Source organism: Entelurus aequoreus, linkage group LG08 (assembly GCF_033978785.1).
Source record: "Entelurus aequoreus isolate RoL-2023_Sb linkage group LG08, RoL_Eaeq_v1.1, whole genome shotgun sequence".
Taxonomy (NCBI): domain Eukaryota; kingdom Metazoa; phylum Chordata; class Actinopteri; order Syngnathiformes; family Syngnathidae; genus Entelurus; species Entelurus aequoreus.
The window spans coordinates 73,458,067-73,484,972 of NC_084738.1; the positions used below are offsets into that span (position 1 = coordinate 73,458,067).

Here is a 26,906-nt window from a genome sequence, read left to right on the forward strand (position 1 = left end):
CCAATCGGTCCGCGGCCCGGTGGTTGGGGACCACTGCCGTAAGGGTTTTGTATCAGTATCGGCCAGTGCTCATGGCTCCGGTATCAGTTTCAAACGGGACACGCCAATAAGAAACTGCACTTCCTGCTTCCTGTCATTGAAATTCCAATTCTTGGAATGAATTTGATGCGTGATTCCGTCCTGCGAGCACGTATTCATTTGGCTTGTTTTCGCTACTTCCTGTCGCTGTAAACCGTCCCGATACTTTAGTTGATGTCTGTGAATTGATGTCAGACACGCCAGGTGCATGTGGAGGTGTATGAATGTTGTATCTGCCTGCTGTTGGTGTGCAGGAGCGGCCACACCCTGCTGGCCTTCTGGTTCTCCCGGCAGGAGAACAAGCTGAACCGGCAGCAGACCATCGAGCTGGGCCACCACATCCTCAAGGCGCACATCTTCAAGGTAGCGCTGGTGTCCACACACACACACACACACACACACACACACACACACACACACCGCCATGATTGACAGGCTCTGTCTCTTTAAGGGTCTGAGCAAGAAAGTGGGGGTCTCCTCGTCCATCCTGCAAGGTCTGTGGGTGTCCTACAGCTCTGAAGGGCTCTCGGCCGCGCTCTCGTCTCTGAGGAACCTCTACACGCCCAACATCAAGGTGCCCTCATCACCCTGCTTGCATCACACACACTTTTCACCGCTTAACCAAAGAGGCGGAGCTAAACAGTGCAGTGTGTTGATTGGTGGACAGAACATGGTCACTCCCACAATGTCTTTAATTCACTGTCAACTGACACTGTGATGTCATTGTTGTGTCATCTATGCCACCAAGCTACGACGTCACGCTATGATGTCACGTCGTGATGTCATTGTCGTGTCATGTTATGTCATGTATGCTACCAAGCTACGACGTCACGCTATGACGTCATTGTTGTGTCATGTATGCTACCAGGCTACAACGTCACGCTATGATGTCACGCTATGACGTCATAGTTGTGTCATGTATGCTACCAAGCTACAACGTCATGCTATGATGTCACGTCATGATGTCATTGTTGTGTCATGTTATGTCATGTATGCTACCAAGCTACGACGTCACGCTATGACGTCACATCATGATGTCATTGTCGTGTCATGTTATGTCATGTATGCTACCAAGCTACGACGTCACGCTATGACGTCATTGTTGTGTCATGTATGCTACCAGGCTACAACGTCACGCTATGATGTCACGCTATGACGTCATAGTTGTGTCATGTATGCTACCAAGCTACAACGTCATGCTATGATGTCACGTCATGATGTCATTGTTGTGTCATGTTATGTCATGTATGCTACCAAGCTACGACGTCACGCTATGACGTCACATCATGATGTCATTGTCGTGTCATGTTATGTCATGTATGCTACCAAGCTATGACGTCACGCTATGACGTCATTGTTGTGTCATGTATGCTACCAGGCTACAACGTCACGCTATGATGTCACGCTATGACGTCATTGTTGTGTCATGTATGCTACCAAGCTACAACGTCATGCTATGATGTCACGTCATGATGTCATTGTTGTGTCATGTTATATCATGTATGCTATCAAGCTACAACGTCATGCTATGATGTCACATGATGTCATTGTTGTGTCATGTATGCTACCAAGCTACAACGTCACGCTATGACGTCACATCATGACGTCATTGTTGTGTCATGTATGCTACCAAGCTACAACGTCACGCTATGATGTCAAGCTATGACGTCATTGTTGTGTCATGTATGCTACCAAGCTACAACGTCATGCTATGATGTCACATCATGATGTCATTGTTGTGTCATGTTATGTCATGCATGCTATCAAGCTACAACGTCATGCTATGATGTCACACTATGATGTCATTGTTGTGTCATGTATGCTTCCAAGCTATGGTGTCACGCTGTGATGTCATTGTTGTGTTGTGTTATGTCATGTATGCTACCAAGCTACGATGTCACGCTATGATGTCACGCTGTGATGCCACGCTGTGATGTCATTGTTGTGTCATGTTATGCCATGTATGGTAACAAGCTACGACGTCACGCTATGATGTCACGCTGTGATGTCATTGTTGTGTCATGTTATGTCATGTATGCTACCAAGCTGCGACATCACGCTATGATGTCACGATGTGATGTCATTGTTGTGTCATGTTATGTCATGTATGGTACCAAGCTATGATGTCATTGTTGTGTCATGTTATGTCATGTATGGTACCATGCTATGATGTCATTGTTGTGTCATGTTATGTCATGTATGGTACCATGCTATGATGTCATGCTATGATGTCATTGTTGTGTCATGTTATGTCATGTATGGTACCATGCTATGATGTCATGCTATGATGTCATTGTTGTGTTATGTTATGTCATGTATGGTACCATGCTATGATGTCATGCTATGATGTCATTGTTGTGTCATGTTATGTCATGTATGGTACCAAGCTATGATGTCATTGTTGTGTCATTTTATGTCATGTATGGTACCATGCTATGATGTCATGCTATGATGTCATTGTTGTGTCATGTTATGTCATGTATGGTACCAAGCTATGATGTCATTGTTGTGTCATGTTATGTCATGTATGGTACCATGCTATGATGTCATGCTATGATGTCACGCTACAGTGTGACGATACGATGTTATGCTAAATCCCGCTACGATACGCTACTATGTTGTCATGCTACGGTATTGTGCTACAATGTCACATCATGATGTTATGCAATAGTGTCGTGTGTACGATGTTGTGTTACGATGTCGCGCAATGATGCCACGCTATGATGTCACACTACGCTGTTACACCGGTGCTATGGTACGATGCTACGCTATGTCACACTACGATGTTACGCTATGATGTCACACTACGCTGTTACACTGGTACTATGGTACGATGTTATGCTATGTCACACTACGATGCCACGCTATAGTGTTGTGTTACGATGTCACGCATTGACCTTGTACGTATGCTACGGCTGTTTGGTGAGTTGCCCGAGGGCACACCTGTATACAAAGTAAACACGAGTGTCCATGAAGGCATCACGTGGCAGCACAACTCTTATGTCTTCTTTCACGAACCCGCCTCCACCTTTCCTCTCTCTGCAGGTGAGTCGTCTGCTGATGCTGGGCGGGGCCAACGTCAACTACCGCACGGAGGTGCTGAACAACGCCCCCGTGCTGTGCGTCCACGCCCACCTGGGCTACATGGACATGGTGGCGCTGCTGCTGGAGTACGGCGCCTTCGCCGACGCCCCCTCCGAGAGCGGCCTCACGCCGCTGGGCTACGCCGCCGCCGGGGGCCACATGGCCATCGTGACGGCGCTGTGCCGCCGGCGGGCCCAGGTGGACCACCTGGACAAGAACGGGCAGTGCGCGCTGGTGCACGCGGCCCTCAGGGGCCACATGGAGGTGGTGAAGTTCCTCATCCAGTGCGACTGGAGCGGCGGGCAGAGCCAGCAGCAGGCCGGCTTCACCAAGAGCCACGCCGTGCAGCAGGCGCTCGTCGCCGCCGCCAGCATGGGCTACACCGAGGTGACGCCCATTGCTTTTTAGCGGTGCGTCCCTCTTATTTACCCTCTTATTTACCCGCAGATCGTGTCTTACCTGCTGGACCTGCCCGAGAAAGACGAGGAGGAGGTGGAGCGAGCGCAGATCAACGACTTCGACTCGCTGTGGGGAGAGACAGGTGATGTCATCCACCTTACTTTCGCTGCCACGCCATGGCGGCCTGTTGGCGTGTGCGTGTGGGGGCGTGGGACTAAAGAAATTCCAGGAATTCCCAGTATTCCTGGTTCTCACCTCTTCCTGGGAAGTTTTCACTGTCCATTTCTGTAATGTTTTGAAGGTGCAATGGTCGGAAATGTGGACTGTGAAAACTTTCCAGGAAGAGGTGAAAATTTCTTTAAATTTTCTTTTTTTTTTTCTTTAAATTTAATTTAAAGAAAGAAAAGAAAGAAAGAATTTAAAGAAAATTAAGTTTTAAGAATTTAAATAAAAATTTAAATTTAATTTCTTTAAATTTAAAGAATTTCTTTAAACTTGGAAAATGGTAGTTTGATTGTCCAAGGTGAGTGGAGTGTGTGGATGGTGGAACGGTTCCAATCGGATAAGAAATGTGGGATATGCAGCGGATTGTATAATGCCCATTTAGTGTCAATGGGGGAAAAATTCCGGGAAATTCCGGGAAAAAAACGGGAATTTGGGGAAAGGGAAAACATGTTTTGCGTTCGATATTTGGGAAGAGTAGTGTGAGTGTGGATGGTTAAAAGGTTGGAATCCGCAAAAAAAATTAGAATTCTGGGCATTGTCGAACTATGAATACGTCCATTCATTTGAAGGGGAATTTCCTGGAAATGTGGGAATTTCTGGAAACCGGGAATTTTTAAAAAATATTGATACTAGCACAATTGTCCGAGATGATATGAACGGGTTGGTGTTGGAATTTTTCTAAACGGTTGAAAAATGTTGACGTAGTAACAGTTTGAATTATTAATGGTATTTTGGAATTCCTGGAATTCCGGGAAAACCGGAAATTTGTACGAAAAAAACCAAAAGCATTAGTTGTCCTAACTACGAGTAATGTTTTGAAGGTGCAATGGTCGGAAATGTGGACTGTGAAAACTTTCCAGGAAGAGGTGAAAACCAGGAATACTGGGAATTCCTGGAATTTCTTTAAACTTGGAAAATGGTAATTTGATTGTCCAAGGTGAGTGGAGTGTGTGGGTGGTGGAACGGTTCCAATCGGATAAGTATTGTGGGATATGCAACGCCCATTCGTTGTCAATGGGGAAAACATTCCGGGAAATTCCGGGAAAAAACAGGAATTTGGGGAAAGGGAAAACTTGTTTTGCAGAGTAGTGTGAGTGTGTGTTGAAAGGTTGGTATGGGTAAAAAATTGTGTAAAAAAATTAGAATTTGGGGCATTGTAGAACTATGAATACGTTAATTCATTTGAATGGGAATTTCCTGGAAATGTGAGAATTTCTGGAAACCGGGAATTTTTTAAAATATTGATACTAGCACAATTGTCCGAAATTATATGAATGGGTTGGTGTTGGAATTTTTCGAAACGGTTGAAAAATGTGGACTGTGAAAACTTTCCAGGCAGAGATGAAAACCAGGAATCCTGGGAATTCCTGGAATTTCTTTAAACTTGGAAGATGGTAGTTTGATTGTCCAAGGTGAGTGGAGTGTGTGGGTGGTGGAACGGTTCAAATCGGATAAGAAATCTGGGATATGCAACGCCCATTCGTTGTCAATGGGGAAAACATTCCGGGAAATTCCGGGAAAAAACAGGAATTTGGGGAAAGGGAAAACTTGTTTTGCTTTCAATATTTGGGAAGAGTAGTGTGAGTGTGTGTTGAAAGGTTGGTATGGGCAAAAAATGGTGTAAAAAAATTAGAATTTTGGGCATTGTAGAACTATGAATACGTCCATTCATTGGAACGGGAATTTCCTGGAAATGTGGGAATTTCTGGAAACCGGGAATTTTTTAAAATATTGATAACACCACAATTGCCCTAGATGATATGAATGGGTTGGTGTTGGAATTTTTCGAAACGGTTGAAAAATGTTGACATAGTAACAGTTTGAATTCAAATTGGTATTTTGGAATTCCTGGAATTTTGGGAAAACCGGAAATTTGTATGAAAAACAAAATCGAAGCATTAGTTGTCCCAACTAAGAGTAATGTTTTGAAGATGGAATGGTGGGGAAACGGTTGAAAAATGTGGACTGTGAAAACTTTCCAGGCAGAGATGAAAACCAGGAATACTGGGAATTCCTGGAATTTCTTTAAACTTGGAAAATTGTAGTTTGATTGTCCAAGGTGAGTGGAGTGTGTGGGTGGTGGAACGGTTCAAATCGGATAAGAAATGTGGGATATGCAGCGGATTGTATAATGCCCATTAAGTGTCAATGGGGGAAACATTCCTGGAAATTCCGGGGAAAAACAGGAATTTGGGGAAAGGGAAAACATGTTTTGCTTTCCATATTTCGGAAGAGTAGTGTGAGTGTGGATGGTTGAAAGGCAAAAAATGGTGTAAAAATGTGAGAATTTTGGGCATTGTTGAACTATGAATACGTCCATTCATTTGAATGGGAATTTCCTGGAAATGTGGGAATTTCTGGAAAACCGGGAATTTGTGAAAATATTGATATGAGTAGGATTGACAATGAATGGGCATTATCCGATTTGAACCGTTCCACCACCCACACACTCCACTCACCTTGGACAATCAAACTACCATTTTCCAAGTTTAAAGAAATTCCAGGAATTCCCAGTATTCCTGGTTTTCACCTCTTCCTGGAAAGTTTTCACAGTCCACTTTTCCGACCATTGCACCTTCAAAACATTACTCTTAGTTAGGACAACTAATGCTTCTGTTTTTTTTCGTACAAATTTCCGGTTTTCCCGAAATTCCAGGAATTCCAAAATACCAATTTGAATTCAACCTGTTACTACGTCAACATTTTTCAACCGTTTAGAAAAATTCCAACACCAACCCGCTCATATCATCTCGGACAATTGTGCTAGTATCAATATTTTCAAAAATTCCCGGTTTCCAGAAATTCCTACATTTCCAGGAAATTCCCCTTCAAATGAATGGACGTATTCATAGTTCGACAATGCCCAGAATTCTAATTTTTTTGCGGATTCCAACCTTTCAACCATCCACACTCACACTACTCTTCCCAAATATCGAACGCAAAACATGTTTTCCCTTTCCCCAAATTCCCGTTTTTTCACCGAATTTACCGGAATTTTCCCCCATTGACACTTAATGGGCATTGTACATTCCACTGCATATCCCACATTTCTTATCCGATTTGAACCGTTCCACCATCCACACACTCCACTCACCTTGGACAATCAAACTACCATTTTCCAAGTTTAAAGAAATTCCAGGAATTCCCAGTATTCCTGGTTTTCACCTCTTCCTGGAAAGTTTTCAAAGTCCACTTTTCCGACCATTGCACCTTCAAAACATTACTCTTAGTTGGGACAACTAATGCTTCCGTTTTTTTTCGTACAAATTTCCGGTTTTCCCGAAATTCCAGGAATTCCAAAATACCAATTCGAAGTCAAACTGTTACTACGTCAACATTTTTCAACCGTTTAGAAAAATTTCAACACCAACCCGTTCATGTCATCTCGGACAATTGTGCTAGTATCAATATTTTTAAAATTCCCGGTTTCCAGAAATTCCTACATTTCCAGGAAATTCCCCTTCAAATGAATGGACGTATTCATAGTTCGACAATGCCCAGAATTCAAAATTTTTTGCGGATTCCAACCTTTCAACCATCCACACTCACACTACTCTTCAGAAATATCGAACGCAAAATATGTTTTCCCTTTCCCCAAATTCCCGTTTTTTCCCCGGAATTTCCCGGAATTTTTCCCCCATTGACACTTAATGGGCATTATACAATCCACTGCATATCCCACATTTCTTATCCGATTTGAACCGTTCTACCTTCCACACACTCCACTCACCTTGGACAATCAAACTACCATTTTCCAAGTTTAAAGAAATTCCAGGAATTCCCAGTTTTCCCCTCTTCCTGGAAAGTTTTCACAGTCCACATTTTCTAACCGTTTATGACCTGTACTGCCACGCCATGGCGGCCTGATGATGTGGTGTGTGTGTGTGTGTGTGTGTGTGTGTGTGTGTGTGTGTGTGTGTGTGTGTGTGTGTGTGTGTGTGTGTGTGTGTGTGTGTGTGTGTGTGTGTGTGCGTGCGTGCGTGCGTGCGTGCGTGTGTGTGTGTGTGTGTGTGTAGCTCTCACAGCAGCCTGCGGCCGGGGTAAGCTGGAGGTGTGCCGCCTGCTGCTGGAGCAGGGCGCCGCCGTGGCTCAGTCCAACAGACGAGGCATCGTGCCGCTGTTCAGCGCCGTCCGGCAAGGTCACTGGCAGGTCAGCGGCGGCGCATCCATCGCCTTCTATTTTAAACGCGCACAGCTGACGTTGTTTGTCCGCGGCAGATCGTGGACATCCTCCTCGCGCACGGCGCCGACGCCAACCTGGCGGACAAGCAGGGCCGCACGCCGCTCATGATGGCCGCCTCGGAGGGACACCTGGGAACTGTGGAGTTCCTGCTCTCCCAAGGTGACTTGTCCGTGTTCCAGAGTAGGGATGGGTACGGTTTACATTTCAACCAACACCAATTCAGATACCGTATCAATCAATTTTATATACTTTTGTTTGTGTTGATAAATATTACTGTACTCTACTTTTTTCCTACGCTTTGAACCCTGCGGCTTATAAAACTGTGAGGCTATTTTATGGATTTTTGTTCGCTAACGGCCACAAAACATTGTGGCCATTATATATATATATATATATATATATATATATATATATATATATATATATATATATATATATATATATATATATATATATATATATATATATATATATATATATATATATATATATATATATTATTATTATTATTATTAGGGCTGTCAAAAATAATGTGTAATATATATATATATATATATATGTGTGTATATATATATATATATACAGTATATATATATATGTGTGTATATATATATATATATATATATATATATATATATATATATATATATATATATATATATATATATATATATATATATATATATATATATTATTAGGGCTGTCAAAAATAATGTGTTAACTAATGTAATTAATCACAAAAAAATTATTGCATTAATCATGGATAAATGCAGATTAATCACCTCATTTATTCTGACCCCACAAAACATTGTGGCCGTTAGCGAACAAAAATCCATAAAATAGCCTCACCGTTTTATAAGACGCAGCGTTCAAAGCATAGGAAAAAAGTATATATATATATATATATATATATATATATATATATATATATATATATATATATATATATATATATATATATATATATATATATTTATATATATATATATATATATATATATATATATATATATATATATATATATATATATATATATATATATATAATTAGGGCTGTCCTAATAATATATATGTATGTATATATATATATATATATATATATATATATATATATACTAATAATAGTATATATGTATATATATATATTATTAAGACAGCCCTAATTATATATATATATATATATATATATATATATATATATATATATATATATATATATATATATATATATATATATATATATATATATATATATATATATATATATATATATATATATATATATATATATATATATATATAAATAATAATATGTATATATAAATAATAGTATGTATGTATGTATGTGTGTATATATATATATATATATATATATATATATATATATATATATATATATATATATATATTTATATATATCAAAATAATGTCAAAAATAATGTGTTAACTCATGTAATTAATCACAAAAAAATTATTGCATTAATCATGGATAAATTTATTCTGACCCCACAAAACATTGTGGCCGTTAGCGAACAAAAATCCATAAAATAGCCTCACCATTTTATAAGACGCAGGGTTCAAAGCGTAGGAAAAAAGTATATATATATATATATATATATATATATATATATATATATATATATATATATATATATATATATATATATATATATATATATATATATATATATAATAATAATATGTATATATATATATTATTAAGACAGCCCTTAATATATATATATATATATATATATATATATATATATATATATATATATATATATATATATATATATATATATATATATATATATATATATATATATATATATATATATATATATATACAGTATATAAAAATGTGTCACTTATGTGTCACTAGCTGAATGCGGCTCAAGGCTAGCTATGGTATTTTGTCTAATTACGAAGTAGCTTTGTCCAGGAAGCTAAATGTGTTATGTTGCGCCCTACAAGGTCTTTATACTCTAAGTACTTTGCACTTTTTACACACCAGCTGTTTGACTGCAATGTTTTTCTTATTTTGTAGTTTTCACGACCAAATTTGGCGGCGTTGCCTATAAAAGTACCAAATTGGCTTTTCAAAGGTTCAAAGGATAGACACTTAGTCCCGCCTCTTATTTCCCAGGAGCCTCGCTGTCGCTGACGGACAAGGAAGGCCTGACGTCGCTCAGCTGGGCCTGCCTCAAAGGCCACATGCCCGTCGTCCGCTGCCTGGTGGAGAGCGGCGCCGCCACCGACCACGCCGACAAGAACGGCCGCACGCCGCTGGACTTGGCCGCGTTCTACGGCGACTCGGACGTGGTCGGTATTACCCTTTTTTTAAGGAAGACGCCACGTTTCACCCCCCGGGTGGCAAACGCTCACACCCCCTCTCCTCCTACAGGTGCAGTTCTTGGTGGACCACGGCGCCATGATCGAGCACGTGGACTACAGCGGCATGCGACCTCTGGACCGGGCGGTGGGCTGCAGGAACACGTCGGTGGTGGTGGCCCTGCTGAAGAAAGGCGCCAAGATAGGTGAGGGATGACGCAACGTGGCGGAGCATGGCGTGCATGAGAAACCACTCATCTGCTCGTCTCAAGCCGCCGTCATTGGCCTTTTTTTGGGGGAACTGCACTTTTGATCACTCACAATCCTTACTAGGGCAAGAACACACCTTTTTTTTATGCATTCTAAAGCATAAATAAACTTTAGCAAAAGTCAGCTAAGCATAGAGCCAATGAGATTCTCTCTATTCCGCCTAAAAAAAATCCAAAAACCTCCATTAATGCTTTATATACATGCTGTAAATATTCATACATTCATTTAAAAAATATCCCAGATTACCCAGAATTCCAGGAATTTCATTTTCATTTTCAAAATGAATCCGCCAGTTTTCAAACATGCACAATTCCCACATTTCTCAACACACTCCACTCACCTTGGACAATCAAACTGCCATTTTCCAAATCTATTAAAATTCCAGAAATTTCCCAAATTCCTGGTTTTCAAATCCCTATTTTCACCTCCTCCTGGAAAGTTGTCACAGTCCACATTTTTCAAACGTTTCCGACCATTGCACCTTTAAAACATTACTCTTAGTTGGTACAACTAATGCTTATATTTTTTCCGTACAAATTTCCGGTTTTCCCGAAGTTCCAGGAATTCCAAAATACCAATTCGGATTCAACATTTTTCAACCATTTCGAAAGATTCCAACACCAACCCGTTCATATCATCCAGGACAATCGTGCTAGTATCAATATTTTTCTAAATTCTCAGTTTGTCTAAAATTCCCAAATTTCCAGGAAATTCCTCTTCAAATGAATGGACATATTCATAGTTCTACAATGCCCAAAATTCTCACATTTTTGCGCCTTTCAACCGCACACACTATTCTTCCGAAATATCGAACGCAAAACAGGTTTCCATTTCCCCAAATTCCCGAAATTTCCAGGAATGTTTCCCCCATTGACACTTAATGGGCATTATACAATCCGCTGCATATCCCACATTTCTTCTCCGATTTGAACCGTTCCACCATCCACACACTCCACTCACCTTGGACAATCCAACTACCATTTTCCAAATCTAAAACAATTCCAGGAATTCCTAGTATTCCTGGTTTTCACCTCTTCCTGGAAAGTTTTCACAGTCCACATTTTTCAACCGTTTCCCACCATTGCACCTTCAAAACATTACTCTTAGTTGGGACAACTAATGCTTCTATTTTTTTTTTTTCATACAAATTTCCCAAAATTCCAGGAATTCCGAAATACCAATTCGAATTCATACTGTTACTACGTCAACATTTTTCAACTGTTTCAAAAAATTCCAACACCAACTCGTTTATATTATCCAGGACAATTGTGCTTGTATCAATATTTTCAAAAATTCCCAGTTTTACAAAAATTCCCACATTTCCAGGAAATTGCCCTTCCAATGAATGGACGTATACATCAATTTTTTTGCGGATTCCAACCTTTCAACCATCCACACACACACTACTCTTCCGAAATATCGACATGTTTCGCTTTTCCCAAATTCCTGGTTTTCCGGAATTTCCAGGAATTTTTTCACCATGCATATCCCATATTTCTTATACGATTTGAACCGTTCCAACATACACACACTCCACTCACCTTGGACCATCAAACTACCATTTTCCAAGTCCAAACAATTCCAGAAATTCCCAAAATTCCTGTTTTTCCAAAGCCATATTTTCAACTTTTCCTGGAAAGTTTTCACAGTTCACCATTTCTTAACTGTTTCCGACCATTCCACCCTCAAAACATTACTCTTAGTTAAGACAACTAATGCTTCTATATTTTTTTTCCGGACAAATTTCTGGTTTTCCCGAAATTCCAGGAATTCCGAAATACCAATTCGAATTCAAACTGTTACCACGTCAACATTTTTTATCCATTTTGAAAATTCCAACACCAACCCGTTCATATCATCTCTGACAATTGTGCTAGTATCAATATTTTCAAAAATTCACAGTTTTTCCAGAAATTCCCAAATTTCCAGGAAATTCCCATTCAAATGAATGGACGTAGTCATAGTTCTAAAATAGCCCAAAATTCTCAAACTTTTGCACCATTTTTTAGCTAGTGAGATGGAAAGTGAAAGTAAGGATGGGTGAAAGGCATCATCAGGGGTGGAGTCAAGATGGAAAGTGAAAGTAAGGATGGGTGAAAGGCATCATCAGGGGTGGAGTCAAGATGGAAAGTGAAAGTAAGAATGGGTGAAAGGCATCATCAGGGGTGGAGTCCAGATGGAAAGTGAAAGTAAGAATGGGTGAAAGGCATCATCCGGGGTGGAGTCCAGATGGAAAGTGAAAGTAAGGATGGGTCAAGATGGAAAGTGAAAGTAAAGATGGGTGAAAGGTGTCATCAGGGGTGGAGTCAAGATGGAAAGTGAAAGTAAGGATGAGTCAAGATGGAAAGTGAAAGTAAAGATGGGTGAAAGGCATCATCAGGGGTGGAGTCCAGACGGAAAGTGAAAGTAAGGATGGGTGAAAGGCATCATCCGGGGTGGAGTCCAGATGGAAAGTGAAAGTAAGGATGGGTCAAGATGGAAAGTGAAAGTAAAGATGGGTGAAAGGCGTCATCAGGGGTGGAGTCAAGATGGAAAGTGAAAGTAAGGATGAGTCAAGATGGAAAGTGAAAGTAAAGATGGGTGAAAGGCATCATCAGGGGTGGAGTCAAGATGGAAAGTGAAAGTAAGGATGGGTCAAGATGGAAAGTGAAAGTAAAGATGGGTGAAAGGCATCATCAGGGGTGGAGTCCAGATGGAAAGTGAAAGTAAGGATGGGTCAAGATGGAAAGTGAAAGTAAGGATGGGTGAAAGGCATCATCAGGGGTGGAGTCCAGATGGAAAGTGAAAGTAAGGATGGGTCAAGATGGAAAGTGAAAGTAAGGATGGGTGAAAGGCATCATCAGGGGTGGAGTCCAGATGGAAAGTGAAAGTAAGAATGGGTGAAAGGCATCATCAGGGGTGGAGTCCAGATGGAAAGTGAAAGTAAGGATGGGTGTGGCGCTCACAGCCAAAGTGAAAGTGAAAGTTGTAAGGTTGATATATTTACACATCCTTCAAGGTCACCTCCCTGCCATCGCTATTTTTGTCACTCGCCCTTTTCCTGCATGTTCTCTCTCTCTCTCTCTCTCTCTCTTGGTTGCCCGCAGACAAGTTGTTGTTATTTTGTCTTTTTCCTTCTTTTTGCCAAAGTTATGTTCGCTTCTCACTGCTGCTTTTGTTCTTTCCTCTCTCACTTCTTCACCTCCATCGCCTCTCTCTCTCTCTCTCCCTCTATCCATTTCAATCTCTCACTATCTCTCCTTTTCTCTCTCTCTCTCTTTGTGTCACTCTATCTCTATCTTTGTCCTTCGCTCTCTCCATCTTTCTTTCTATATCTTTCTCTCTTGGTGTCTCTCTATCTCTACGTCTCTATCTTTATCTCTCTCACTCTCTCACTATCTCTCCTTTTCTCTCTCTCTCTCTCTTTGTGTCACTCTATCTCTATCTCTGTCCTTCGCTCTCTCCATCTTTCTTTCTATATCTTTCTCTCTTGGTGTCTCTCTATCTCTACGTCTCTATCTTTATCTCTATCACTCTCTCACTGTCTACCTCTCTCTCTCTCTCATCTTTTGTCTCTATCTCCCTTTATCGCTCTCTCACTCTCTCTCTCTCTCTCTATTTATATATCTCTCTTTTTGTCTCTCTTACCCTCTCTCTCTCTCTCTCTCTCTCTTTCTCTCACTCTCTCGCTCTGTCTCTCTATCTCTATCTCCCCCTATTTATCTCTCTCTCTCTCTCGCTCTCTCTCTGTCTCTGTCTCTCTTTCTCTCTATTTCTCTCTCTCTTTCTCGCTGTCTCTATCTCGCCCTCTTTATCTCTCTCTCGCTCTCTCTGTCTCTGTCTCTATTTCTCTCTCTCACCCTCTTTATCTATCTCTCTCTCTCTCGCTCTCTCTCTGTCTCTGTCTCTCTTTCTCGCTGTCTCTATCTCGCCCTCTTTATCCCTCTCTCGCTCTCTCTGTCTCTGTCTCTATTTCTCTCTCTCTCACCCTCTTTATCTCTCTCTCTCTCTCTCGCTCTCTCTCTGTCTCTGTCTCTCTTTCTCGCTGTCTCTATCTCGCCCTCTTTATCTCTCTCTCGCTCTCTCTGTCTCTGTCTCTATTTCTCTCTCTCTCACCCTCTTTATCTCTCTCTCTCTCGCTCTCTCTCTGTCTCTCTTTCTCTCTATCTCGCCCTCTTTATCTCTCTCTCTCGCTCTCTCTATCTCTGTCTCTATTTCTCTCTCTCTCACCCTCTTTATCTCTCTCTCTCTCGCTCTCTCTCTGTCTCTGTCTCTCTTTCTCTCTATTTCTCTCTCTTTCTCTCTGTCTTTATCTTGCCCTCTTTATCTCTCTCGCTCTCTCTCTGTCTCTGTCTCTCTTTCTCTCTATTTCTCTCTCTCTTTCTCGCTGTCTCTATCTCGCCCTCTTTCTCTCTGTCTCTGTCTCTATTTCTCTCGCTCTCACTTGCTCTCTCGCTCTATGTCTTTATATTTCTCTCTCTTTCTCTCTATTTCTCTCTATGTCTCTCTCTCTTTATCTCTGTCTCTATCTCTCCTTCTTTATCTATTTTCTCTATTTCTCTCTTTCTTTGTGTCTCTCTCTATCTCTCTCTCTGTTTCTATCTCTGTCTATCTCTCTTTCACCCTTTCTCTTTCTTGATCTCTCTCTCTTTGTGTATGTCTCTCTCTCTCTCTATCTCCATCTCTCTCTCACGCTCTGTCTCTTGCTCTATATCCCTATATTTCTCCATCTCTCTCTCTCTCTCTCTCTCGCTCTCTCCTCCCGCACTCCCACACACTCCACCCCCCGCCCCTCCCCTCACCTTTAACCCCTCCAAACCCCGCCTCTCTCTGCGGTCCCAGGATGTCAGACGCTGCCCAGTCGGCCCCGAGGTAAAGCCAAGGCTGTCGACCTCCCACCCCAGCAGGCATTTTGACAGCTCTATCTCCTCTCTGTGTGTGTGTGTGTTGTCCGTGTGCTCCTCCCAACCCTCTTAGCTCCCAAACACAAACTGACTCGTAGGCGTTAGCCTGGAGGTAGAAGTCCCTGGCAGCAGCATGTCCTCCAGCCGTGCATGGCAGCACCACTTTGCGTCTCTTAGGCAGGGAATGAATGCACACACACACACACACACACACACACACACACACACACACACACACACACACACACACACACACGTTCTTGTATTTGTTACCTTCTTGAGACCTCCGAAAAATGCCTACATCTAGTATTATAATAAAAGTCGTCATTTTACATATATATATATATATATATATGTAATAGTGTATATAATATTCAACGCAAGTCAACATTTTAAAAGAAAAACTGAACATTTGTGCAACATTATGATAAAAGTTGGAATTGTACTCAATAAAAGGCGCAATTTTACAAGAAAAAGCTCAACATTTTGGCAATTTTACGAAAATAGTCGTAATTTCGACAAAAGTCACAATTTTATAAGAAAACTTTTAACATTTTGGCAATATTAGAATAATAATTTGAATTGTATTTGTCACCATTTTACAAGAACAGTCAAACAATTGGCGATATTGCGATAAAAGTCTGAATTTTATACGACAAACGTCACCATTTTGCATTAAAAAGGTAAGCATTTTACGATAGAATATTGCAGTATTACAGAAACAGAAAGAATATGCGAAATTGTTCCCAATTTTATAAGAAAAAAGATGACACATTGTGAGAAAAAGACGGCTTTTAGTGAATTATTTTTATTTTTGAATTTCTTGTTTGTTATTGGTTTTTAATCTTCATTATTTACTTCAAGTTATTACAGTTTGTCTCTATATACATGTTTTTTTAAATTGTTTTATTAGTTTTGGGGGCGCATTTCAATTTCTTACACACACTTGTTATTTCATATGTTGACCCGAGGGGGAGCAAAATACAAGAACACACACACACACACATTCTTGTATTTGTTACCTTCTTGAGAGCTGAGAAAAATGCCTCCCTCTTTAGGACCAGCCTTTCTAGATATATAAAGATGTGTATTTACAACATTAATAATATATACATACTATGCAAATATAAAAAAGCTTCTTGTGAAAAATGAGTTGGAATTTCACATGAAAAAGGTCACAATTTCACAAGAAAAACGTGGAATTTTGGCAGTATTATAATAAAAGTCGTCATTTTACTCGACGCAAGTCAAAATATTACAAGAAAAACTGAACATGTGTGCAATATTATGATAAAAGTTGGAATTTTACTCAATAGCAGTCGCAATTTTATGAGAAAAGCTTCACATTTGGGCAATTTTATGAAACGAGTCGTCATTTTACTCGACAAAAGTCACAATTTTGTAAGGAAACGTAAAAATGTTGGCAATATTACAATAATAATCTGAATTTTACTTGGAAAAAATGATGACAAAAGTCATAGTTTTACTTAAAAAATGTCACTATTTTACAAGAAAACAACCAAAAAATTGGCAGAATTTTATCGGACAAATGTCACCATTTTGCATTAAAAAGTCATAATTTTACATCAAAAAAGTACAAACTTTACGAGAAAATATTGCAATATTTACAGAAACAGAAAAAATATGAGAAATTGCTCCCAATTTTTTATAAAAAAAAACAAAAAGTCGACACATTGTGAGAAAAATAATGCTTTTTTTGTGTGTAATTGGTTTTTAATCTTCATTACTTACTCCAAGTTATTATAGTACCGTATTTCCTTGAATAGCAGCAGGGGCGCTAATTAATTTAAAACCTCTTCTCACTCCTGCGCTTACCAAAAGCATGCGGGATGGGCAAGCATGCGCTAATTATTTTAAAACCTCTTCTCACTCCGGCGCTTACCTTATCATGAAAAGCACATTTAATTAAAAAAAACGTTATTATGATCTTACCTTTACTTATAAATGGTGTCCATGTGCAGCTGCTTCTGATCAAAGGCAGTCTTCCTTATCTTTCTTCAGTTTTAAAAGTCTCTGGAGATCTTCTTTTAATTATTGAAAGTCTAGTTTAGAAAACTGTTTTATTGTAGATATGTAATCCTCCATGGTAAAAGTGCAAGCAAACGATCGCTGCTCATGTTTGCTGCTTGTTGTCTTCTTCTGCAGTACCGGTCTTCTGCAGTACTGGTAGTCGCGAGAAGGATCACTAGCGCCCTCTACCACCAGGAGGCGGAAGTCATTTAATGACTCATATTTGACCCGGCGGAAGTGCCAAGCATGCGCTAATTATTTTGCGAAACGAGTTTGACCCGGCTGTAATTCTAGGCAGGCGAATACTATATTCCCGGCGGCAATTCAAGGAAATACGGTATGTCCCTATATACATGTTTTTTTTTATTTTAATACATTTTTGCCAAAGGGGGCGCATTTCCATGTCTTACACACACTTGTTATTTCACATGTGGACAAGAGGGGGAGCACTTCAAATTTTGACACACACTTGTTATTTCATATGTTGGCCAGAGGGGGAGCACTTTTAAAAGGGGTGCAAATGAGACATTGTCTATTAGATCAGTGGTCCCCAACCACCGGGCCGCGGACCGGATTGGTACCGGGCCGCGCAAGAAATTAAAAAAAATAAAAAATAAAAAAAATAATTAAAATATATATGTATATTTTTTTTATTTATTTATTTATTTTTAAATTAAATCAACATAAAAAACGCAATATATAAATATTGTGTGTGTGTATGTCAATATAGATCAATACAGTGTGCAGGTATACAGTCCGTAAGCACACATGATTGTATTTCTTAATGGAAAAAAAAAAAAAAATATATATATATATATATATATATATTTTTTTTTTAAATTTATTTATTTATTTTTAAATTAAATCAACATAAAAAACGCAATATATACATATTGTGTGTGTGTATGTCAATATAAATCAATACAGTCTGCAGGTATACAGTCCGTAAGCACACATGATTGTATTTCTTAATGGAAAAAAAAAAAGGAAAAAAAAAATATATAATAATAATAAAAATAACCACCCCCTCCCCCCCGGTCCTAGGGACAAATTTTCAAGCGTTGACCGGTCCCCAGCTACAAAAAGGTTGGGGACCACTGTATTAGATGCAATGTTATTGATTTATGTCATCACTTGTTCACACCTCCTCATATGGAAGACACTTTTCCTTCTTCATGTCTCAAGAAGGCTAGAAACACAAGAACACACACACACACACACACACACACACACAGCAGGACGTCCTCCCACCTGCCCTGTGACAAGTGCCGTCATGTGCGGTTTTGTGCTGCATTTTGCTGGCTGGGTCAGAACCGAGTGGGCACTTCCCAGCAGGACCACACCCAAAGTTTCATGTCCAGTAGCCAAACCTTTTTTTCCCTCCACAGTGCCTCGTCGTCGTCCTCTTCATCTGTTGTGATGTTGTCGTGTTGTTGTGGCCCCCGCAGACATTTTCTTTTCAAACATTTTACAGCTCAAAACCGATATTATTATGTATAATATTTAGCGCTGTCAAAAGATTCACTGCATTTGGATTAATCGTGATTAATCACGATTAATCGTGATTAATCGGTTATTGTGTAGTTGAAATGAACTTTTTTTTAAAAAGAGACACGGATGCAGTTTTTTGTCATGGAGGAACATTTTTGACTTTTTTTCCCTGCCCAAAAATGGCTGTTTTTATTTCAAGTCCAGTCAAGGTTGTTTTTTTTTTTTTTTGGAGTGAAATTTGCCATTTTTGCACTACAGAGAAAATTCAAGGTCAAGTGGGGTCAAAATAAATTGAGTGATTAGTCTTTGTTTTTACTTGATTAATGTGATCTTTTTTTTTTTTTTTAGATTAATCACATGAGTTAACTCATGATTTTTGACAGTCCTAATAATATTATATATATTAATATATATAATAATTAAATATATAACATAATATGTATATTTATATACAACATATATAATAATATTAGTACTATATATGTATGTATGTATGTATATATGAATGCATATGTATGTATATATGTTTATATATGTATGTATATATACATATTTAATATATGTATACATACATACATATATTCATACATATATATGTATACACACATACATATATATGCATACATATATGTATGTATGTATACATATATATATGATATATGTACGTATGTATATATACATACATATATGTACTGTATACATACATACATATATATGTTTATATGCATATATATCTATGTATATGAGTATGCATACATACATACATATATATATATATATATATTAGGAATGTCCGATAATGGCTTTTTGCCGATATCCGATATTGTCCAACTCTTTAATTACCGATACCGATATCAACCGATATATGCAGTCGTGGAATTAACACATTATTATGCCTAATTTGGACAACCAGGTATGGTGAAGATAAGGTACTTCTTTTTTTTTTAAATTAGTAAAATAAGATAAATAAATTAAAAACATTTTCTTGAATAAAAAAAGAAAGTAAAACAATATAAAAACAGTTACATAGTCAAAGTCAAGTCAAAGTCAGCTTTATTGTCAAACAACTGTTTGTACAGGACATACAGGTGGACGAAATTACGTTCCTCTCACATCCACGGTGTCTATAAATATAAAGTGTAAAAGAAGAATAAAAAAGACAACAATTTAAACAGTCGCATGAGGGGGGGGAAAAATATACAGGGGAAGAAGATATTACCAGAATATCTATAATATCTATCTATTGTATATACAGTATTGCAACGTAAGTATTCAAGTATTCAGATGGGAGTGCAAAGTGCAATGTAAACAGTGTAAACAGTTAAAACAGTTAGCAGCATTTTGAGTCCGGAGTAAAGTGGCTAAGTGATAGATGGTGTGTGTGTGTGTGTGTGTGTGTGTGTGTGTGTGTGTGTGTGTGTGTGTGTGTGTGTGTGTGTGTGTGTGTGTGTGTGTGTGTGTGTGTGTGTGTGTGTGTGTGTGTGTGGGTGAGTGGGGGGGGGGGGTGTAGTGTCTCAGTTCACAGTTCAGATCAGATTGCAGGGCAGAGTGAGAAGGGGGGGGGGCCGGGAGAGAGTTCAGCTTCCTGACAGCCTGATGGATGAAGCTGTCTCTCAGCCTACAGCTTCGAGCTCGGAGGCTTCTCAGTCGTCTGCCGGATGGCAGCAGTCTGAAGAAGCCGTGTGAGGGGTGTGTGATGTCGCCTGCCACGCGGAGTGCTTTGCGTGACAGGCGTGTGTTGTAAATGTCCTGGAGGGAGGGGAGGGGGGCACCGACGATCTTCTCAGCTGCATAACTGTGTGCTGCAGCGTCCTGCGGCAGGACGCCGTGCAGCCTCCGTACCACACAGTTATGCAGCTGGTCAGGATGCTCTCAATGACGCCCCGGTAGAAGGAGTGCATGATGGAGGCTGAGGCTTTTGCTCTTCGCAGTTTGCGGAGGAAGTAGAGGCGCTGTTGAGCCCTCTTGGCCAGTGATGCAGTGTTGGTTTTCCAGGAGAGGTCATCTGTGATGTGCACACCCAGGTATTTGGTGCTGCTCACTCTCTCCACCACCGCACCGTTGATGGTCAGAGGAGGGTGCTGGGTGTGCGCTCTCCTGAAGTCCACAACAATCTCCCTTGTTTTCTCTACATTGAGAGAGAGATTGTTGTCACCGCACCATGTGGCCAGTTGGCTCACCTCGTCTCTGTAGCCGGTCTCATCGTTATTGTGGATGAGACCTACCACAGTTGTGTCGTCCGCAAACTTGACGAAGAGGTTGGTGCTGTGCTTCGGCGTGCAGTCGTGGGTCAGCAGGGTGAAGAGAAGGGGGCTCAGCACACATCCTTGAGGGGCCCCTGTGTTCATGATGATGGTGCTGGATGTGTACCTGCCGACCCGGACTGCCTGTGGTCTCCCAGTCAGGAAGTCCAGCAGCCAGTTGCACAGCGACGTGTTCAGCCCCAGCCGGTCCAGTTTGTGAATCAGCTGCTGTGGGATGATGGTGTTAAATGCTGAACTGAAGTCTATGAACAGCATCCTGGCGTAGGAGTCTTTAGTGTCCAGGTGGGTGAGAGCTGAGTGGAGGGCTGTTGAGATTGCATCATCGGTCGATCTGTTGGCCCAATATGCAAACTGGTAGGGGTCCAGGGTGGGGGGGAGGATGGACTTGATGTGCTGCAAGACTAGCCGTTCGAAGCACTTTGTGATGATGGGCGTCAGTGCAACGGGACGGTAATCGTTGTAGCTGGATGGGGAAGCCTTCTTGGGAACCGGGATGATGGTGGTGGCTTTGAGGCACGTGGGAACAGCAGCTTGGCTCAGGGAGGTGTTGAAGATGTCCGTGAAGACATCTGTGAGCTCCGCTGCACTAGAAACTAGTAATGAATGAAAATGAGTAAAATTAACTGTTAAAGGTTAGTACTATTAGTGGAGCAGCAGCACGCACAATCATGTGTGCTTACGGACTGTATCCCTTGCAGACTGTATTGATATATATTGATATATAATGTAGGAAGCAGAATATTAATAACAGAAAGAAACAACCCTTTTGTGTGAATGAGTGTAAATGATTTCATAAAAAAAATTAAAAAACGATACCGATAATAAAAAAAACGATACCGATAATTTCCAAAATTACATTTTAACGCATATATCGGCCGATAATATCGGCAGGCCGATATTATCGGACATCTCTAATATATTTATATTTATATTTATATATATATATATATACATATATATATATATATATATATATATATATATATATATATATATATATATATATATATATATATATATATATATATACTGTATATGGTACTAATATTATATATGTTGTATAAAAATATGCTTATTATTTTTATATGCTCTCTTCCTCTTGGAAAATCCGCAAGATGTCCGGTGGCATACATTACGGTCATCTTCGAGTCCTGCTAGGGGTGTCCCGATCCGATATCGATGTCAGATATCCGTCCGCTAGCATCAAAAAGTCAAAGTTGATATCGTCTTGCGCCTAAAATGTCCGATACGTGCGGTCTTTTCTTGATTGGCCATTCCTTCTAATTGAGTCGAGTCATTAACAAAGGGTAAACAAACATGCTAGGCTGTGGGCCGCTCGGCGCTAGCAGCTACACAACAGCTACGCACACGATAGCAAACAAGCTAGACACACGTAATAGTCAGTGAACGATAAAACAGCCCATTTGTCGACATAATCAAGTGTTATTTACACGTACAAAGTCTCCAAAGCATATTAGAAAGTATCCAGTAACACACGTGTCCGCATCGTTCAATCTGACTTCATGAACTATTGTATTACACAGTCTATTCCACGTACGATATTGTATGGGATTAGTATCGGTATCAGAAGTTGTATCGGGACACCCTTATCTACGACATGCATTATTGTTCATGTTGTGTGTTAGTGTGTGTCCTTCCTTTCCTTCCTGGTCTCCATGCTCGCAGTCGTGCGTCATTGTGGTTTTCTCCCCCCTCCCCCCCCCCCCTCCCCCCCCCCCCCCCTCCCCCTGACCCCCGTCCTCCTTTGTGACGCAGGTCCGGCCACATGGGCCATGGCCACCTCCAAGCCCGACATCATGATCATCCTGCTCAGCAAGCTCATCGAGGAGGGCGACGGCTTCTACAAGGTTTGCCCCGCCCACCGGCGAAGTCGCCACGGCAACGCTTAATGTGGCTTTTTTTTTCTGCCTCCCGCCGCCAGCAGAAGGGGAAGGTGAAGGAGGCGGCACAGCGCTATCAGTACGCCCTCAAAAAGTTCCCGCGGGAAGGCTTCAGCGAGGACCTCAAGACTTTCAGGGAGCTCAAAGTTTCCATCTTCCTCAACCTGTCCCGGTGTCGGAGGAAAATGAACGTGAGTCCGCAGAAAACCCGGGAGAAAGCGGTCAAACGTCTGCTGAACGTGGTGTTGTTTTGCGTGCAGGACTTCGGGATGGCTGAGGAGTTCGCCACCAAGGCTCTGGAGCTGAAACCCAAATCCTACGAGGCCTACTACGCCAGGGCCCGGGCCAAGCGTAGCAGCAGGTAGGGTCTCGGTTTTCCCGCGCCGTGACTCGGCCCTCGCTCACGTTGTGATCCCCACCGATTTGCAGGCAGTTCCCCGAAGCCTTGGAGGACCTGAGTGAAGCCATGAGGCAGTGCCCCAACAACCGCGAGATCCAGCGGCTGCTCCAGCGCGTGGAGGAGGAGTGTCTCCTGCTGAGCCAGGGCGAGGAGCACCAGCAGACGGACCTGGTGCTGGAGCCGCCCCCCTCCCCTCCGCCCACGCCTCCCCCGGAAGAGGAGGACTCCCTGTCCCTCTCCATGCCTCTCCCCCCGCCCCCCGAGCCCCGTCTGGAGGACATGGAGCCCGTACAGGACCTCTTTGAGGACGAGGACTACCTGGAGCAGGAGCTGGAGGCCATGTCAATGGGCCTGCCCCCACCTGAGTCCCTCGCCAACCCCTCCCTCCTCCCAATCATTCAGAGCCCCCCGCTGTCCCCCACACTCCCAGATCAGATCTACCTAGCTGGAGGTTCTCCCATGGGCCAACCCTACGAGTACCACCCCACCTCATCCTCCATGTCCTCCCCGACCCGCGGCTCCTACCAGACCACTCCGCCCTCCCTCTCCCCGACGCATCACAACTCCCACTATCGACACAGTCCCCCCAACACCTCCCCGGGGCACCAGCCGTCTTACCGGTTTAGCCCGCCCCCCATGGGCGGCCAGGGGATGGACCGTCAGAGCCCGCCACCCTCCCCTTTGCGTCGGGCTGCCCAGTACAGAGCCAGCCCACCCGTGGAGAGTGTTTGTCTTTACAGGTCCCAGTCTGGCTCGCCGGTGCGCTACCAGACGGAGCAACACCCCGGCCGCCCCAAATCCCCCTTGTCCAAGATGAGCAGCCAGCGGTCCTTCCAGCTCAGTTCGCAGCCCTCCCTGTCGTCCCAGCACCACCAAGCCCAAGGCCTTCGTCTTCAACCCTCCATCGCCCAGATTGTGCGCACAAACCAGCCCAGCAGCTACGGGGGCCAGATGGGCCACTCCATGGGGGGGCGCTACCCGGGCGGCTCGATGGACGTGGACAGCCGACTGGTGTACCAGCCTTCCCTGGACGGGCGCTCCATGTCCCAGGTGCAGGCTGGCCTCAGCTCTGTCGCCCTCTGTCAGCACGGCGGCCGAGGAGGGGTCATGGAGTCGGGCTTGTTGAAGGACGAGCTCCCCCAGCGCCCCTCCTCTGCCTACCGCGCCAGCAGCGGGGCTCCGGCCGGCATGCGTTACAGCCAGACGCCTCAGATAAGTCGCAGCCAGTCCGCCGCCTACTACCCGGTCTCTGAGCACGTCCTGGAGCGCGCCAACGCATTACCCCCCTGTCAACTAGGCTCCCCCGAGGTCCCGCACATGGTGAGACGTCCCGTCAGTGCCAATACCAGCGAAATGAAGCCGCACATAGCCCCGCCCAGGCCCCTCATCCACTCCCAGAGCGTTGGCCTGCGCTTCTCCCCCTCCAGCAACAACATCTCCACGGGGTCCACCTCCAACTTAGCGCCAAGCTTCAGGCCGTCCGAGATCCCCTTGCAGGCTGCCTACGAGCGCCCCTGCGAGGACATCTCCCCCATATCTCCCCCGCAGGGCGGCGGAGGGCTGTATCAGGGCGAGCCGCAGCGTTCTCGTAACACCCCCTTCATGGGCGTCATAGACAAGACGGCGCGGACTCAGCAGTACCTGCATCAGCCCTCTCGGCCCCGGGCGATGACGTCCATGGACTTGGCCATCAGCCCCACCTCGCCCGGCCAGCTGGTGCAGCAGGGCTCCACCTACAGCCCCCCCACCTCTCTGGGCAACATCGCCTACTACAACAAGACCAACAACGCACAGAACGGACACCTTCTAGAGGAGGACTACTACTCCCAGACTCCGCCGCCCTCGCTGGGCAAGCTGGCCAACGGCTCGCGCGGCTCGGGGGACATCCTGGAGCGGGTGAGCCAGGTGCCCACCTACCCCGACGTGAAGGTGGCCAGGACTCTGCCCGTGGCGCAGGCCTACCAGGACAACATGTACCGCCAACTCTCCCGGGACTCCCGCAGCCAAGGGCCCAGCTCCCCCATCAAACCAAAGAGACCGTTTGTGGAATCCAACGTGTGATCGGAACCCCGGGAACTTTTAGGCCGGCGGGAAGATGGACTTTAAACATAAAGGACTACACTTTGACTTCATCTAGTAAAACTTTCCAGGTTCCGACTGACGACCGTGCTCTTCTTCCAAAACAAACGGGGGACTCTTCATCTGGTGTTCTTTCAAAGTGTGCTCTTAACCACGGTTGCTCGTAGGCTCTGCTCGATGTTCTACAATACTCGGTGTTCTATAGTCTCAGCAACTCAGTACTTCCACAAGTATTTATATTTAAGTTATATATTGTACATAGAGATCAAAGGAAGCATAGTTGCCTTCGCGCCGCCCCCCTGCTGCTGCTCGAACGCGGACGCGAGGACCCAGGGACCAACCTGGAGTCGGTGGTTTATGCTCTGCACAAGGCAGGACGTGCATGAATGTACCTTTTAGCGCGTCGGGAGGGGGGTACTGTCATGTCCTGTCCCCGGTTTGTTTCTTTTTTCTCGTCCGATGTGGCGAAAGCGGACGCAGGCGGGCGGGCGGCCATGTCTCATCAGCGGCGACAACAAAGAGGTTGTAATGAAGATGTATAGACTTTCTAGCACAAGTTGTACATTGAATCTACGAGTTATGGATGGATATTAAAAGTACAAGTTTGCTCCTCTAATGAATATCTTGACGGGAGTTCCACCTGGTACCGGAGATGTCCCACTTATCTTTTCCGAGATGAAGGCGCAACGTGTATCATACCTAATTTGGTCTTCTCCTATGAAGCTTTTCGAGAGTGTGTGTGTGTGTGTGTGTTAGCTGTAAATACTCTGATGCATGTTCTATTCTCCTCAAGCAGAAACATGTACAGTATAATCAGGGGTGCCCGTTAGGTCGATCACGGAGGGTGTGTCGGTCCATCCATCCATTTTCTTCCGCTTATCCGAGGTCGGGTCGCGAGGAAGCCCAGAATTCCCTCTCCCCAGCCACTTGGTCCAGCTCCTCCCGGGGGATCCCGAGGCGTTCCCAGGCCAGCCGGGAGACATAGTCTTCCCAATGTGTCCTGGGTCTTCCGGACGTGCCCTAAACACCTCCCTAGGGAGGCGTTCGGGTGGCATCCTGACCAGATGCCCGAACCACCTCATCTGGCTCCTCTCCATGTGGAGGAGCAGCAGTTTTACTCGGAGTTCCCCCCGGATGGGAGAGCTTCTCACCCTATCTCTAAGGGAGAGCCCCGCCACCCGGCAGAGGAAACTCATTTGGGCCGCTTGTACCCGTGATCTTGTCCTTTCGGTCATAACCCAAAGCTCATGACCATAGGTGAGGATGGGAACGTAGATCGACCGG

General features: G+C 43.0%; 1 protein-coding gene across 3 annotated transcripts in view; it reads left to right on the top strand.

Moving 5' to 3' along the window:
- LOC133656290 (protein TANC2-like) overlaps positions 1-26,238 on the top strand; it is a 255,231-nt gene extending 228,993 nt beyond the window's left edge. For 2 of the 3 annotated variants that reach the window (XM_062057295.1, XM_062057293.1), the window contains 13 exons: positions 333-441; positions 530-652; positions 3,124-3,549; positions 3,610-3,703; positions 7,803-7,936; positions 8,005-8,128; positions 10,119-10,294; positions 10,377-10,509; positions 15,395-15,424; positions 23,019-23,110; positions 23,188-23,334; positions 23,404-23,504; positions 23,573-26,238. In XM_062057295.1, coding sequence (XP_061913279.1) covers positions 333-441; positions 530-652; positions 3,124-3,549; positions 3,610-3,703; positions 7,803-7,936; positions 8,005-8,128; positions 10,119-10,294; positions 10,377-10,509; positions 15,395-15,424; positions 23,019-23,110; positions 23,188-23,334; positions 23,404-23,504; positions 23,573-25,604 — 3,721 coding nt within the window. In that variant the 3' untranslated portion in view covers positions 25,605-26,238. The remainder of the gene's footprint in view (positions 1-332; positions 442-529; positions 653-3,123; positions 3,550-3,609; positions 3,704-7,802; positions 7,937-8,004; positions 8,129-10,118; positions 10,295-10,376; positions 10,510-15,394; positions 15,425-23,018; positions 23,111-23,187; positions 23,335-23,403; positions 23,505-23,572) is intronic. The other variant, XM_062057294.1, reaches the window with a different exon arrangement.
- The last annotated feature ends 668 nt before the right edge of the window (positions 26,239-26,906 follow it).